Source organism: Asterias rubens, chromosome 2, assembly GCF_902459465.1.
Source record: "Asterias rubens chromosome 2, eAstRub1.3, whole genome shotgun sequence".
NCBI classification, from domain to species: domain Eukaryota; kingdom Metazoa; phylum Echinodermata; class Asteroidea; order Forcipulatida; family Asteriidae; genus Asterias; species Asterias rubens.
In genome coordinates this window covers 14,297,654-14,316,068 of record NC_047063.1, presented here as the reverse complement: position 1 = coordinate 14,316,068, position 18,415 = coordinate 14,297,654, and the positions used below count along the sequence as shown (strand labels likewise).

Here is an 18,415-nt window from a genome sequence, read left to right as displayed (position 1 = left end):
CCATTGCAAATATTATAAGGTTGAAAATACATCTTGTTTGGATGTATTTTAATAGCCTACAGTACATTATAGTAGAAGTTAGACCAGTACTTTTAACTTCTTTGGCATCGTCCTGTATGCAAGTGTTCACTCAAGTTAACATTTTGATTGGCAGTTTGTTATTTAACTATTGCATAAAAATTGCGGCGTTGAATTAGATTTAACTTTGATTACATGTACATCTTAATCACCTTTTCTAATCTTCCGTTGTCCTTATCTTCATAATATGAAGTTCTCACTTACACCAAATTTACGGAAGAGAGAATTTGACATTTAGTTTAGGAGCAGAGATTCTAATGATGACGTTGTTACATTTCAATTCTGTCTGGCAGTGCAGAGATGCAGACTTTTACCCTTGCAACCCACTAGTACAGTACATTGTACTATGTACATTAGACCATGTAACCTGTGACATCTAGTTTTACAAAACAGCTGCATAGCCTAGACTTGCCATTCTTGAAAGAGCCTTGCTATTTTTCTCTGGTAAGGGACACTTTAAACTAGCTAATGAGGAAAAGGTAAATTGTATAGAAACTTTGCAACAGGCACCACGGCAAAAGGACAGGGCACCAGAGAAGTTGCTGTTGGTACCATGGGTTATTTTGAGGCCCAGACTTGATATCACAAAATATTTTTACAAAACAGCCACGGAGGCCATGGACTCGATTTTATTAAAGAGTTTGAGATTGATCTTAACTTCGAATCAATCTTAATTGATAAGAAAAGTGTGATGTTACTAGAGAAATCATGATGACAAACTGACAACTCATCTGATGATTTTCATGAACCTTAGTGACTTCTCGGAGGTATGGTTTGTACACAACTCTATGAAAGAAAGTACACAATCTTAAACTCTGTGAAGAATTCTAACTGTAATTTTTATCAACATAGAGACTTACTAGACTGTTGCACTACAGTTCTGTTAATCAATGAGAGCATCACTTTAACTTGAAATGAATTATTAACGAAACCCAACTTGCATTGATTAAAAGTCAACAAGTCGAGCACACAGTGTGTGTAACTTCATCCACTGATAAAACACTGAGGTAATGTAAAGTATAATTGCTATTCTCAATCACCCACATTCCTTCATGTATTCATGTGCAAGTGTTAACAAGAGGCTGTTTGACACACAGCATCTGTGCTCATGAGAGTGGTGCCAGTAAGAAGGCTGTAAAGGGAGGTATTGTAAAAAAAATTCATGTGTTCGTTCCCTCAAAAATATTATTGTTTTTAGGCCTAATTTTATTCCCTTAAAATATACGTGCGCATTACAAGTCTAATTGTTATTATTATTATTATTAAATATGATTTCACCTTAAAAACAGTAGACTAGTTTGCTCCCTAACAACAAGATTTCGTTCCCACAAAATAGTACCTACGAGATATTATATCAAAAAACAATCTAAGGGAAGTAAATGATGGAAAACATTTGTTCCTTTATGGGCTCTGTAGTGGCAAAGCAGTTTGAGTTATCCTTCCCGATGTCTGTATTGAGGAAATCAGAGCCACCTTTCTCTAGCTAAGTTTAGAGTTTGAAAGTTGTGCAGGTCACCTGAGACGATTATTTAGGTTCAAGATGGACTCCTCATATCCTGTTATGGTGAACATTATCACTATGTGCACAATATTTTGTCAAAATGTGGCAATTGTTGATAAAGAGTTATGAGGCAGTGCGAGGTGAGGTATCAATGTATATTCAGGTTTGCTGTAAACACCATGTGTAATATTGCAGTGTAGATTGTTATAGCAAGACAAGCTCTTACAGACACTAGACACTATTGGTAATTGTGAAAGACCAGTCCTCTCACTTGTTGTATCTCAACATATGCATAAAATAACAAACCTGTGAAAATTTGAGCTCAATTGGGCGTCAAAGCTGCGAGATAATAATGAAAGAAAAAAACACGCTTGTCACACGAAGTTGTGTGCTTTTAGATGGTTGATTTCAAGACCTCAAATTCTAAATCTGAGGTCTCAAAATCAAATTCGTGGAAAATTACTTCTTTCTCGAAAACTATGTCACTTCAGAGGGAGCCATATCTCACAATGTTTTATACTATCCATTGCTCGATACCAAGTAAGGTTTTATGCTAATAAAACACAGCAAAGTTTAATTACATGGTAATACAACAAACCAAATGTAAATTGCTGATAAGACTTTCAAGGTTTTTGGCTTGGAATCTTAATGCATTTCAAATTAGGATTACAATTTCAACAATTCAACCTTGGTTACCAACAATTCAATCTAATTTCACCATTTCTACCTTATCCAGCCCAGTTATCAGATCTTGCATTATAACACACTAATGTCTTGGCCAGACTACACCACATGAGTGACTTAAAAATGTCCTTTGTGATTGTTTTAAAAGTATTGACCAAAATGAAGTTCTAGATGCCTGCTTAGAATTTGAGAATGAATGCCTTGGCAACATTCGTTGTTTCTTAAATTTGTAATTGAAATTTCTTTAAAATAGAGTAGTGATTGGGAGCATAAAATAAGTTCCAATAGTAATATTGGTATTTGTACAGGATGCTTTTATTGTTAAAGGAAGGAAGTTTAGTATTTAAGTTACAACAAAGAGATTAAGGTATGATGGTTGCCTCATATATTTCATTTGCGACATCGTAGAACAAAATTCCATTGGGCTGACTGGGAATACAGTCAATGAAGGTAATAATCTCATGAATGTTTTCTTGGTAGATAAGAGAAGATATTGCATTGGATGGACTGAAGGTCGGTTGAGGTCACACTGCAGTTGTTTACAGTAATCTTAAACATTTACCTTGAAAGGAAAGCTAAGAGCTTGGAGTAAGCACAAGAGGAGGCCAACAATTGTTGAAGTACTACTTGAAATTGCTGAGGAACAAACAGGGAATTATTTATGTTGAAGATCAACAGGTTACCATCAGGTCACATCCTCTGCAAAGGGTTTTTCGAGAGACAAAAAACCCCTGAACTATTTCACTGTTTTCTTGTAGAGTTGCAAGACTTTTGTGGTTAACTTTTAACCGGAGACAGAACGTTTAGAGACACTTCTAGACTTAGAAAGAATGTTACAAACTAGATGGTCACTCCTTGTACTGCTACTTCACTAAAAATTCACAATTTACAGAACAACATTTTGAGAGGGAGGGTCAAAGGTCACTCTTCATTTTTGTGGATGATTACCAGAAAATGTAAATGTAAATATATATATATTTTTGGGCCTACCACATTTTTAATACATGGCCCAATTTAATAGAGGTGCTCAAGCAGAAAACATTGTTTAACAATTTCCTGTGAAGCAGAAATGAGCTGGATACCAGTCACAAGTTGTACATGTGACATGGTTGTATGGCCAGTAATCTTATTCTGGTGAGCTTAAGCTATTTATTGTGCTTGAAGCAGCTCTATGAAATAGGGCACATGACATCATTAGAAAGTATACTGATTGTATACGTTGTACGTATAAAGTATGTAGGTCAAGAAAATAATCCTTCAGAAATCACTAGAGCCCTGCTCGAGACCTACATTTGAAGCTGTGCCTGGTGGAAAGAGATCCTACATGTAATTAACATGGACGTCAAACTGGCAGTCCTACTTGTCTATGTTGTTCCAGCATGACATTTGATCTGAAAGTGATAGCTACACCCATCAATAACCCATCAAGAGCATTTTCATGATACTTTACACAGAAATCCTGCCTTTTTGAAAGGTTCACTAAGGTTCACTGCATATTCCAGATTGCATGTTGGTTTCTATTGCCTACAGTGTTCACTTAGTGTGTCCACTGTGCAGTCTTTGCAGAACTTGTTTTTAAGGACTACTTACTTGGGATGGGTTGTGGGTTGGTTCCCACACTCTCTCCGACTTGTACACAATGTAGGCCCTTTTAGTTATAATACAAAGGACATGTAAAAGTGTTCTACTATGCATGTCCCCAGTTTCAAATAAACATGTGTTAAAGGTCACTGAAAAAGGACTAGGGGCATACAAAATGTAGAGCCTTGGCAGAGTTTATGATCATTTCCAAATAACAACCATTAGAATAGAAATGGTGACATCATCTTAGCCACAAAGGATTGTCAGATCTTACTCCACACAATCACAATCGAATGGACAAGGTTTGTGGTAGGAACCGAAATGCAGGCCTATTGAGTGGAGATTTTCCTTTCTTCTGGGTTTCGGCTTAAAACGGTTGAACCATTATTTGGCAGTGTGCCAATACATGAATCATTCATCGCTCCAAATATAGATTGTTATTAGTATAAGATATGGACACATGTTGGCATGTATGCAAAGATAATAATGTAGATCTTACAAAATCCTAAGTTGCGTGTAAACAACATTGTTTTTATTTCCTCCTCAGTACATAAACCATGTGAACAAGGGTACTTTTCCATTCTCTAAATTAGCATTTTTCCAAGGCATGAATAACTGAATAGTTTCTCTTGTACCATAGAATGACTAAATGCTGCACAGAACATATCAGTTACTACTCAAAATGATAATTTGCGACTGGATAAATAGCATTCAGTGTGCACAAAACACGTTCAGTCCAAATATTGTACTTTTGAAACATGATATACTAGGCATTTGACAAATGCCTTATAAGGTACAGGTTAGAGACAATGTATTTTGCGGTAAGATACTTCAATCATGTTTAAACAAACTTGTATGCCCTACAGTACATGTTATTAATATTACAGAAAAACATTTTATTGTAACAACTTCAGATTTCGAAAAGAAGAAAAGAGTGAAAGGAACAGATTGTGCCCTATTCCTACCCATGCCTCATTGTTAGTAGGTACATTGTACACTGCTAAGACAAGTTGAACACATCGTTTAGTTGTTATGGTTATAAAGCCCAAAATTCTCAGAAAAGCAGACTTACAAACATGTAATCACCATACTAGCCGAGAACCCCGTGGAGAATAGACTAGGAATGAGGTTTCAGTTATAGATACGGGAGGAAAACCCCAGAGTCAATATTCAAGGGAAAATCCAAGCAGCCAGGTAGGAACTGAAATGAAAACCCACTCCATGTGGTAGTGCTCTGGTGGGATTCCAACCGGGGTTCTAGAGGTTGAAAGCGAGGAAAGATATGACTATGTGAACCCATAGAGTAAGGACACCTGGGCCCAATTTCATAGAGCTGCCACGGACAAAATTTGCTTAGCATGAAATTTCTTCCTTGATAAAAACAGGTTTACCAACTAAAATGTGATTTTTAGGATAAGCAAACAAAAGCTGAATACCAGCAGTAACAACAAGCACGATGCAACAAATGGAAATTTGGCTGGTAATCCTGTTTTTATCGGGGAAGAAATTTCATGCTTAGCAAATTTGTGTGCGAACCAACTCTATGAAATTGGGCCCTGACAGCCCTTAACATGTATAGCAACATCACAGTCTTATGTGTCAACTACTGAGATATCGTTTGGAAAGATTCTGGTCTGAGCTGTGTGTGGTTTAAAGCTTAGCTGCTGTCTGTGCTCTGGATAGGTAGTATTTATGGGGCTCCATAATGTATAGGGAAGAAGTCTTAAATCTACCAAGATGACTCAATGCTGTTCTGAATCCAAATGCAGCCAGAATATTTCTACAAATGGATTGTTTATTTATATATATTGGCCCCAGTGAAGCCAAAGGGCAATTTTAATAAAAAATAAAAAGCCCTCCTCCTTCCTTTTTTTGAGAAACCCGGACGCTAAACATGTTTCTTTTTTTTTTTACTCGGCCTTAAATGTAGCTTAAATACACAATATGCTGACATTGAAAAACATGCATTGCATCAACCCCATGAAACTCATAAACATTACATTACATTATGTGTTGACAAAGTGTCTTGGTTCAAACTGCTTGGCTGCTCATAACATGAATGTGCGTTCAACTACCCATGTACATGTACATGTACATGTACATGTACAGTATGTATGTTATGGTACTATATAACCTTGACTCCTCCAGATGTACTTTTGAACGTATTTTTTTTACAGACATGTGTTTTCATTTTTAGATATCATTCCCTTGTGATGCTTCAACATTCGTAATGTAATGATTTACATAGGGGGGGGGGAAGCATGATGATGGCTAGTCTGTTTGAAAGATTCATAGCTAAGTTGCATGCTTAGAGTCTGAGAGACTGAGTTTCTGCAGTCTGTGTTTGTTTAAGCGACTGGTTTGTATCCTCTAGTAGCAGATCTGTTACTCAGTCGCCATGGTTACATGCAGTTTTTTTTTTACCCATACACACTGTACATTGCTGAAGGTCTGCAGGGAATCTTTTTGTACAATGCTTACCGACAAGCCTTTGTGCTTGAAAAATTTGTATTAAGAGCAGTTCAGAATAATATTTCGGATTGTTGCGCCACTCACCTACTTTGTTTTATTAGTTGCCAGCAATTTCGCACGCCTTTTGCTTTGTGGTAGGCAGTTATCTATTAAAAATAGAAACCGTGAGGTTCCATTATTGACCGCAGAGCGTTGGCTCAATCTCATTCTGTATCAGACACCTAAGTGAAGCGTCTACTCAGGGGACATACAGAGAGAGTGAGGGGAATGTGAATGTATAATGTTAAAGTTGTTGCTTGAATTTGTTGATCTAATTACATGCGATCTAGACATGTATGTTCAATACTACAGCTGCGTGTCTGCTGGTGTAGTGGTTCAATGGTGTATTATCTGAGTGTGTGTTCTATTAAGGACAAGTATTGATTTTGTGTGTCTGCATTGGTGTTGTACAGCAGGATAAATACATCATGCAATGTTCTCCAAATAGAAATCGGACAAAGGGGTTTTGAGTGTGAACATACAGTTAAACATGTCCCGCTAAAATGCCCTGATGCTTGGTGGCCTGGATGTTTTTTGTTAACTGTCTCAGTGGTCGGAGTGTGGCGGTTAATCTTAAAGGGGGACTGTCGTCATGATACATGTGGGAGGTCTATACGTTGAATAATGAACTTTAACCCAATGGGGGACTTTTAGGACTCTTGGTGGCAGCAGACTTTCCAGGTAAACTTCATTAATATCGGAATGTGCGCAAGCTCAGAACTATGTAAACAATGGAAAGTTACCTGGAAAGTCTGCTGCCACCTACATAGACTGGCCATACATCATAGATGGCAAGATCGATCACCACTGGGAGTGAGGTTGTGTTCATTCTAATAACGTTAAACATTTGGAGCACAAACTTGGATAGTTTAATATTTTAAGCATCTTCCTCTTTGCTTTCTCTTTCTGCAGGTTTCGGGGTTGAGCGACATATTGCCAAGATGTACACAAGACACTTATTGTGTGCTGCTGTCTGCACACTTTTCATTCTTATCACACATGCCCAACGTAAGTCTTTCCATTCAACATTTGATTTTCAGTTAACAGGATTTTGTTCTTAGCTAAACTTTTTGTTGTTGAGATTCTGATTTAAATTTCCTTAGCCGTTTGTTATTCACAAGCTAATGTAATTGTACAGTGCATTTGTAATATGGGATTTATAGGTTTTTAATGGAGGTAGGTAGGTAGGGAAAAGCTATGATGGTACCTTGTCACGCCTGGAATTACATAGACCTTTTCGCAAATACCATTGCGCGAGCGCTAACTGTTGAATGAGGTGCATGCTGGTCTAGCTAGTACCCAAATTTGATAGCTAGCTAGACCAGCATGCACCTCATTCCACGTCTATTGTGCGCGTACCGAGTATTTGCGAAAAGGTCTATGGATGCCATGACCTCTGTTGCCCTGGTCTTGGCAGTGGGCCCCTTCAGAAATTTTCCCCAGACGTAAGATTACTAAATGAAAATTACCATACCCCCTAAAAAGTACATTCCAGGTTTGCCTTGTGAAGGTGTACAGAGTGGTTTGACTTTAGTTTTTCAACCTTGCCCAAATTTCAAAGAGCTGCCTAAGCAGAAACTGTTACAATATTTTGCTTAGCAAAAGTTGCACCAAGCAGGATACCAGTGGTAGGAGTGACATACTATTTTGGCTGGTAACTTTGTGCTAGTCGGCGTAAATTTGTTTCTGCTAAGGGCTCTTTGTGCTTAAGCAGCTCTATGAAATTGGACACCTGTTGTGGAATGATTGTTTTTAAAAATAATCTTCATGGTCCCTTCCGATACAAGAAACTGTTTGTTAGAAAATGCTTGAAGGTTTTTGTTTTTGGTATTGATTTACACCCGGTTTAGTTCTATATGTTAAAGTGTATGTTTTTGAGAAGACATTTGATTAAATGTTTCAGTGAACTACAGTACTAACAAAAACAACCTTTTAACTTGTTGTTTTAATAGTGATCAGTTATATTTATTTTTGAATTGTTGTACACTTTTTATTAATAATTTTTTATGGCATCTATTTTTTAGTTATTTATTTAAGTTATTTATTTATTTATTTGTTATTGATGTGTTGGGTTATTGATTTGTAATACTCTTTCTGTTTTGGGGGGTTAACTCTTGACAATCCTATTCCTGCAGACACCACCCCTCTACGACCCGGCATTCTGTCCCTGAAGAATAATTTCATACCTTTACATTTCTTACATTCACTTAAAGAGGGCGGTGAAACAACGCGTAAGTGCAGATAAATTTCACCATTTACTGTCACTTTCTTTAGATTCATTTATGAATGCAGTCGTTCCTAATTCATACAGACATGATCTTAGTTGATATTTCGTTATTGTGAATTTTTTTGTTTCGTCATTCAAAATTTAATTGAATTCATTGTTTTCCCATCGATAAGTTTGATCATATTTTAAACAAATTTTACTGTCTGAAAAAAACATTTTTTTAATTGTTCATCATGGCACTTTGAAATTTCATTTGGGTCATTGTTGAAGATGCAGAAAGAAGGAATGACTTGTTTCATTGTCTGTGTCAAGTCAGTATGTTTGAACTGATTATTGTTTACATGTTGTGGCATGAATTTTTGTGTACGATCAATGGTCCAAACTTGTGAAGTTGTAGGCATGTTGACTTTTACGTCCGTTTTTAAAAACACAAAAGAATTAGAAGCTCACTCACTTTATGTTGCTTGATTTATAATCAAAGAGGAACGTTTTGTTGAGCTTACATTTTGTAGGATGTATGATAGTTCTTTATTTACATAGAGTTCAAAACTACTAGAGAGTTAGACTGTGTCAGAATATTGCGGCTTCGGCTATGGCTAATGCTTAAAGGTGTTGCTATTGGCATCCTATTCATTAATGTATGCTCAAGTAATGATTAAGCTGCAGCCACTGGTTCTGACACAGCCTGACAAAATTCTCAGCCATTTTCTGCACTTCCACATTTTCAAAGGGAAGTGTAAAAATGTGAATTTAACAATATGCCAAAAGTGATTGCATAAAGTTCCAAACTGAGAATTTTGTTTCGTAGGAGTATGAGATAACTCATCTTAATAACAATATGTTCATTCAAAGAAACTCATTTTAGAAGTCTGTTTAATTGTTTGTACATAGTTCAGAGCTTGAAATCTGCCCGAATTTTGTCTTCTTCTGTTGTTGCTTTAAAATATTTAAAAATACAATGTTTACGTTAAAATAGGGCCCGACTTTACAGTGGCTGCTTTTAAAAACAGACAAAGGTACAGCATGTAATAATTTGTTAAAGGTTAACAGAAGCAGGATGCCCATTGTTAATTTGGCTTATTTTACCCTTTTCCTGATCATTTAGTTTGTGCTTTGCTAAGTTTTTTGTGATTAAAAGCAACTCTATGAGATGGGCCCTCATCTTCCCATACTGTGCAGAAACCTCCTCTGGAGGATACTCGCACAATGGTTGAAGTGCAAACTAGCAGGTGCAGACAAAACTCAAGGGTATTCTTGTTTTCTGGCCCTGGTATTCTTAATTATATTGTTGTTTATAGACTGACCCTTTCATTGGATCTGATGGAGCAGTTGTGGCCATGAAAGCTCAGACATATTTGTGAAATAGCTAGTCCTAAACTATCCACATATTATGCAGAGACTTTCCAAAATTAAGGCTTGCATAGTTCCTGGGGATCCAAGGTACATTTGCTGACTACCGGTGCTTGGTCATGTCTTGTCGGAGTCTCTACCTATTGCAATAATTGAGCACAGTTCAGCTAAATGGAATCTGTTTCCTGGGTTTTGATGATGCTAAGTACATGTAAGTTGCTATGCTTTGGCTGTTTGCATCAAGTACCGTATGAATGGTCCTCTAGGGCTGCATCTTGGCTCCAATAGTTTCCGTTGGCATGAGCTGGATCACAGAGATGTGCCAGAGCAAATGGCAGGAATCGGTGGTGGGGGAATTCACCCAAACTGACTTGGGCCGTGCCAATCTTCAGCTAGATCGTAGAGGAGTGGTTAGAAGGTTTTGCCAACCTGAAGCAGCTGCAGTGGAATGCATCCTCCGCCTCCACCTCCTCCTCCTCCTCCTCCTCCTCCACCTCCTCCTCCTCCTCCTCCTCCATCATCAATTCAGGAGCAGTGTACATTCTGCACAGTGCTTCACGCATCGAACAGAGACGCAGCTAAAAGCTATCGATGTGGACATGATGTACTAACCTTGCAGACTAGAGCTCAGGTGATTAGGTATTGATGATTTGGATGTTAATGAAGGTGGTTCGAATAACATCAGATGCATAAAACCATGAGCTACTGCATTCCTAATTAGAAGCATCGACTAGCTAGTTTATCTCAGGTACAGCGCCAAACATAGTGAGAACGTTAACTGTTTTTATTGCAGATTTGTATCTCAAGGATATTTAGGGATCAGGCTATATAGATAGTCAAAAAGTGTCAAGTCAACCATCTTTACGACCAACTTTTGACTAGTTTACAGCAGGAGGCACATGTGAGATCTATAAAATTCTGTGTATTATTTGTCAGTGAACCACTTGGCTGCCAAGAAATAATGTCAACGTTTGACTTGTCCCATGTCAAAACCCAAGTTGCTCCAAGATGCATTTTAACAGGAGCTATGAAATTCCAGTCTCTCTTGTGTCTACATTTAAAAGGGAAATAATCAAGATGGCTGTCCAACCAGGATATGTGAATTTTGCGATGCCATCTAGGAGTTGTATTGTTTAAGCTCATCAAACATACAGCTTGGCTAGTTACACAAGGAAGGATGTTTCTGTAAAGCTGGCTGCTTCGCTCTACTTTCACATTTTGCTACTTTTGTTCCTGGCTCATCTTGTATAAGAAAGGCACCAGAAGGCTGAGAATCCCGACAAGCGGCATGAAATGGTCACGGGAGTTCCACTGTGCTGCGATTCGGAAACGCATTTGTTGATATTAAATGCTAAGGGGGAAATCCTGAAGGCCATTCGGGAGATTTTGCAATTTAGCTTGGAGACAAACTCTTCCTCCTGACTTATGTGTTCATGTACTTTCTTTTCTTTTTTTAATTTGAATTTTTTATTGATTGTATAAAGAACTGATTACAAAATTGGTTATGTTGAGTTTGGGTCGAGGTAGTAGTTCAGACAGTAGAAGCTGTTACTATGTGACCATGTACAAGATCACTGGTTCTTAGATTGTTTAGGTAATATTGTTGTTATTTATTGTTTCACTTAAATGTCTTTGTAATTTGGTCGATGTTTATGGCTATTGTAATTTTACTACACACAAGAGACAAACCCAGCAAAGTTTTGTATGCCTATTGTAGTTGATTCTTATAATGCTTCACAAATTCAAAACCTGCTGCTTTTCTCTCAAGCACTGCCAATAGCTCTTATTGAATGTTCTGCTTTTGATGCGCAAAGCTTTTAGCTAGTTTGCAGAGAAAAAGAATAACCTTTAGGTGCAGGTTAGTTGACTATAGACTAGCCATGGAGCTATCCATGGACTAACAAGTAACAACACAAATCATTATTGCTTTAATTGACTTGCATTGGTGCACAGCCACACTCATGGTTACACAATTGTTTTTAGTCCAACAGTTTAAGGTATCAGTTATCTCAATGGTGAATTAATCGCTGTGCCAATGATGAATAGAAAGTGCTTAAAATTGGGGGAATACAAGATTTGCAAAAAATTACTAAACATTTATCTGTTTTTTATTTGGTGTCTTTGTATTAAACAAAAAAGTGCGCCTGTGCTTGTGGCTGTGCACATTGCAAAACTAAAAGTATCAGTAAATATACCATTGCTTAATAAACAAACAGGGAGACAAAACAATCTAGTATTGTTACTTCCTATGGAGGATCCAAGCTTTATACAGCTGGTGTTACCACAGCTGTGGTTCGTGTAGTGTAGGAAATTATTCATTGACAATAGCGTTGATAATTTCCTTTTGAAAACCCGGCCAACAGTTACTGGATCCTGGAAATACCTCTTTGTTCTGAAAATAGAATTTCCTCACCCCTGGCTGGAACGGGATGTTCATTCATGAGTGGACTGGGCACTGTAAGGTGTAAGGTTGATGGGCGAGGAAAGGGCAGATGCAAAACGGATGACAATCCAGTTCTTATATTACTGAATTATAAACATTTTAAAAAGGTGTTTAAAATTGATTATGCTGACTTTTGTTTGAGATACATGTATATGTATCTTTCCTACTGAAATGCATCGAGCAGGCCTTGCATTCTACCACGAAACCGACAGCATTCACCCTTGGTTTTTGTTGTGATGCCCTTTTGCAAAGTTGCAATACAATACATTTTCTTTAGAAGTTTCCCTTACTAGTGGAAAATGGTTGCGCCCTTGTGTATAGAGCAAAGTTCAAGACATAATAACAACTTTTAGATGGCAAATCCTTCAAAATGTAAGTTTGTATTGACTGTGGTATTAGGTACATTTAATGCAAATATCATATTGTGTGGAAACCTGTAATATTTAGAAGGTTACATTGTTAAGATGATTTATTTTCCTGTTTTGTTATCAAATGGGATTTGTTTGTATTGCAGTTGGAGGAGCGTCGTTTTTGCCTGAAGGTATTCTATTGAACTTTTGAAAGTAGTTTGTTTGTTAAACTGAGTAGTTTTTACATACATCAGTACATGTTCAGCATCAAACTGCCTTTAGATACACACTAGGTGACCAATCAGGGAAAATAACAAGTTAACAACACCAAACACTTCAGAAGATCCAGAGTGTAATTACTAATGTGGAAATGTGTTGGTTGGTTGGTTGGTTGGTTGGTTGGTTGGTTGGTTGGTTGGTTGGTTGGTTGGTTGGTAATGATTAAACCAGGGCTCTCCCCAAGGTTTTTTTAAACTTAAACTAGATATCCAGAAACATAACTTCTGTTCCACGGTATTGCGTAATTGCAGTTCGTTGCCCTTTGTGACCAGGCCAAGACACAATTTTATTAGAAGCAGGTTCTGCATGTAGCATAATGCTTCAAAATTGTGTTTTATTCTGACGCAATTTTATAATGTGTTCTGTCAAGCAACACAAGTACTTTTTGATGATTTTTTTTACAATTTGGTCATTATTCCTTTGATTTGTGAACAAGTTTTGGCATTGCTCCAATAGACTCCTTGCATTGGCTGCCAATGCTGAGGCCAAACAATGGAAACATGTACGCGCCGTGCATGACTCCCACCCAATGATAGGTCTTCCATTGACCACAGTGAGGGCGCTGTTTGGGTTTGTGACAGTCACATGCAAGGTGTCTTTTTGCCTGGGGAGAGCTTGGGATACATAATATGGACGCACTACCATACATTGTTAGGCCGTGTCCGAAACGGCGACTTCGGCTACAGCTACGGCTAGATCGCGCGCGTCTGCCTATTCTTCAACACTGGTAGACACGCTGATCTAGATGTAGCTGTAGCCGAAGTCGTCGTTTCGGACACGGCCTTAGTTTTATCATGCACTACATGTACACAGGAGATTGCTTTCACCAAGCTAACATGGCAGTACATGTAACTATTAATGAGCATCTTTATTACTATGTTTATCATTGTGTACTACAGTACGTGTAGGTGACGATACGTGCATTAGACTGTAAATTAGAATAGTGACCTATGCAATTAGAAACTGTAAATAATTATACAGGACAGGCGCAAGACGTATAGTGTAAATATTTAAGGTAATATGGTAAATGCTTATAAAATTCATTTTCAAATTGGTAAAAAAGGGGGGAAAAGTAGTCTTATTGATGTTTTGGCAGTAATGAAATTTTTTTTAAGTATATATTTGCTAATTTCTTCTCTTTTTGCTCTAAATAACGACAATTGCTGGCAAATTTTGTGCCTTACTTTAAAACTGAAGTACAATCTAACTAAGTACAAATTGAAACATGAACTTAATTTTTTTGAACATGTTATAGTACATGTAGACTCCTTGCAAATATGCAAAACACGGGTACCTTTTCTGTCATTTTCTGGGGTCGATCGTTTAAAATAAAGTGTGCATTCTTGCCACCTGCCCATAGTGCTGTATAGGGTAATGCATTAAGCAATTTTGACCCCCACTTAACTGATATCTTGAGTACATGTACATGTATGCAGGCAGGCCCTACCCAATGAAAACAAATAAATAAAACAAATAAGGGCGTTGCTAGGCAATAGCTTTGGTCGAGAGGACCTAATGGATCATTTTCTAAATTTGATGATGCTGTTTGTGAAGAGGTTCAAAACCGCAAGGCTTTTTAAATGTTTCCTTAGATGACCATTAAATACATTTAAAAAGATTGTGCAATTTAGACAAATTTATCCATACATGTACATGTGTTTTGGTAATGATTCCAAAAATTAATGACAATTGCCAAAAGTACACCCTGCGTTTATTGAATATGTCATTTTACTGCTTTTTTATGAACATTTTTAGGAGATCATGTTATGTCGTAATGGTAATTGTATAGTAGACATACAGTCTGCATTCTGCAAACACTTCTTCATGGTTCCCACATACCAGTTGATTTTACTCCCCGTCAGTGTGGCCAGCGGCCATGTTGGCCATCTCACAAACAAAAGCACGCGGGCAATTAGCTGTCTGCTGCAAAAATCTGAGAAATGAGGCTAATAATTCAAATGCCCCAAGCAAGCAAGTATTGCCGAGTCCCTCTATGAGGCATATATGTAGTTATGCAGCGGTAGGATTCTATTGCAGAAGCACATTTAACTGCTTGATAGACTATTCTTGGCTGCAACATTTCTTCTGTAGTTTATTACACATGTTGATGGCGTAAGGACAAAGTGGGCCTTTCCCCAAACAACCAACCTTTGTAACCAGGTCCAAGTTTTGAAAAGCCTGTGCGCACAAAAACTTGCTAAGCACAGAAAAAAATGCTTAGCAAAATTGGGTTACCATCCAAACTACCCATCTTTGTAACAATAGCCCTAAGTTTTGAGAAAAGCCTGTAAGCACACAAAAATTGTACAGAAATGTATTCCTTAGTGAAAAAACATTACCAGTCAAAATACCATACAGTTGCAATTGGTGTGACTGGTACCCCACTCATTTCTTGCATTGCAAAGAAATTTGCTGAGCAGAATCTGCTTTGACACACCGTGGTGAAATTGGGCTCCAGGGCCTCACAATGAGCCTAACAGTGGTAACCGAAATTCCCTGGCAAAGATTATATCAGATTCAAATTTTATACTGCCCTCTGGCGGATATGGAATTCCATGGGATACATTGGCATGCGCAAAAACCAGTAACGAGCGCAACTGCGAACCAGACGCTCGAAATTGTGGCACAGAAAGTGCCGGGAATTAGCAAGTTTTTCGTTAACAAAGCTAACAAAATCCCAAATCTTGAATGGAGAAGGGTGACATAGGCAAAAGTGATGCCCATGGCTTAATTATCTCTACATTTGATGTTTAAATAACCGCTTGGGGTAGACTTTTACTGGGAACTTGACATGGAAACTGCACCTTGTCCAAGCAATCTAGGATAAGTTCCAATCAAACTTGGAAATGCCAAGTGGTATGCCCTGAGTACAGGAATATTTGTCCATTTATGCCAGAAACATGAGTTAGAAGATCCATTCTATATGGACTGTATTGTAGTCGTATGCCTCCACACTGCAACAATTTTTGTCACTTTTTATTTTGACACTACCAAGCTGTAGTGGCTCCTCTAGAACTTGGCGGCTTCTCCTAAGCACTTGGCTGTACATAATTTCTTCATTAATGTCATTAGTTCATTATGTAGTTGCAAGTTATATACATACTTGCATACAAGATCTTATCATATTTTAGTTATACATCTTGTACATGTACATTAATTAGTAGCTTTTTTTTCCGTGTTAGAATCACCTAGATTTTTTAATTTCTTTTTTATTTTGCTTTTTTTTAAATAGTTAATCCGCCATTTAATTTGCTTTCTTTTCACGTTTGATGGTGTATCTGCTTCACGCTGTGCTTTTTCCTTCCCTGCTTGCTCTATGTTTCTGCATGTACTATAGAAGACGCAACCGCTTTGTCACCAGGCCCAGCACTGAACGGCGAAGACGATGACGGTAGGCTGCTTGCTTCATATGAGAAGCAAAGAGTTCACAAGGCATTGAAATGGCACAAGATCCCCAGCTCCTCAACCTCCCCGCTCGTGCTCCACTCCTCCCCAACCCAAGCCAAACCCCAAGCCCCACAGTTGAGTTGAAAATCACCTACAAGTATTCGCTTTGCACAATTAGTTCAAATTCATCTAAACCAAGTATTTTCCCTGCATACGTTACAGATCAGATTCCCAGGAAATAAAACCCTTAGAAATTCCTGGGAATTTTAATCGAACCGGCCAAACCATGTTTGTTTCACACTTGACTTGATTCAATTTTCCTGTGGGAGGGCTAGAAATGAGCACCAAGTTTGCTAACCCCGTAGGATATCTCGCTTTAAAAAAAGTATTTGCGGGATTGGTAGGGGTAAAAAACAGAAACAGAGACTATTTTAGTCTGAAGCTTATTGATAATGGAGATCAAACTAGAACCACTTTTTTTCTGTAAAATATTTTCCCCTGAGTTAGGTTTATTCTGAAAACTGTATCTGAAAACCTAAAGCAATACAACAGTTAATTTTTGGTACAACAACAATTTTAATTTTGGTTGTATCTGTTAGTGCACGCTTTTCATTATTCCAATGGATTCAGTCCAAAAGGTTTGTTATTTCATGTATGTGGTTTATCTCAAAACATGGACACTGTCTGCCACCATTTGGTCAGCCTTACCAATCCTGCAAAATACCCTTAAAACCCTACCCAAACTAGTTATAGCTATTTCCCAGGAGTTTGCTAGGGTCAGCAATTCAAGTGTGACAAAGGTGAACCAGTCATCCCCAGGAATTTCCCGGGAATCACTCATAGTAGTATGAAAGGGGGCTTAAGTATGCCCCAGCACAGATCAGCACTCAAACTGATATGAAGGATGTTGCAAGCTTAAAGCACCTGAACACTTATGACTAGTGTACACCATCATCTCTAGAATAATTCTCTCTGTTTAGTTTGTTGAAGTTAAGCTGAAATATATATCTGACTTTGAGACAAAAATATTTAATCTTTGAATTGTCTTGACCTGACCGATGGGAAAACAACACCCTTCAGAAAAAAAACCACACACACACACCCAAACCCTGCTGCGAACTGCATCTTGGTTCTGACACACTGTTTATGGCATACCTAGGGTAAGCTGCACTTGTCTCTATTATTATGCCAGCTTTTGACTTCCCTAGGCTGTGCCTCTGCCTTCCCATGACCTTAGCCCAAAAAGCCAGAGGGGGGCCTTGTTATTCTCGTCATGGATTTTATCCTTAAGAAAAGAGCTGGTTGGGAATTGCATTTTACTGCCTTGTGAACTCTGCTATCCTCTTGGGGAGCTTAACAATTCCCAGGCTTTTATTGAGTTCCTTTCTCTGCCTCGACTTTTGATAGCTGGAATAAAAATTGTTAACTAGCCATTAACACTAAACAGCCTGTATGAACACTACTAGCAGCGAAACTGGAGTGTCAATTCGTACAGTGGTCTGCACTTTGTGTTTGCAGTGTAAAAATGGAGAGTGAATGTCAGTTATGATGTGAATTATCTGTCAAATGTACAGCACACACAAGGTTTTAGCGAGACAGAACACTAATCCTGTGGTACTACTTTTGTTTTGTTTTTTATTCCTTTTTTTCCCCTCAATTTGAGCCTGACAATTTATAATCAAATGTTGAGGAAAAAATGTACTTGTGCATCATGCATTTTGACAAGTTTCAGCAAATCGTACAAGTTTGACTAATATTGGTGTGATGTACGCTGTAAAGAAATTGTAAATTACATGAAGCTTTTTGCAAGAGATGAATCAACAACATGTTGGACACATACTGTAGTGTGAAATACTGTTGCCCTCTGCACTTTTGATCCCGTTTAGAAACCGATTACGAACAAACAAAACAATTTCACTCCAAAAATGATAATTTAGACATGCTAATAATGTCATGATTCTACAAGCGTTTAATTGCATGATGCAAAGCTGTACAGCAATTAATCACTGTAATTATCAAAGCAA

General features: G+C 37.8%; 1 protein-coding gene across 6 annotated transcripts in view; it reads left to right on the top strand.

Annotated features, from left to right (window-relative positions):
- The window catches only part of LOC117303974 (neurofascin-like), an 84,681-nt gene that overhangs the window by 32,134 nt on the left and 34,132 nt on the right, over nt 1–18,415 (top strand). For 4 of the 6 annotated variants that reach the window (XM_033788470.1, XM_033788447.1, XM_033788463.1 and 1 more), the window contains 2 exons: nt 7,268–7,363; nt 16,342–16,395. In XM_033788470.1, coding sequence (XP_033644361.1) covers nt 7,297–7,363; nt 16,342–16,395 — 121 coding nt within the window. In that variant the 5' untranslated portion in view covers nt 7,268–7,296. Of the gene's footprint in view, nt 1–7,267; nt 7,364–8,568; nt 8,587–16,341; nt 16,396–18,415 lie in introns of all 6 variants that reach the window. The other 2 variants (XM_033788479.1, XM_033788486.1) reach the window with 2 other exon arrangements.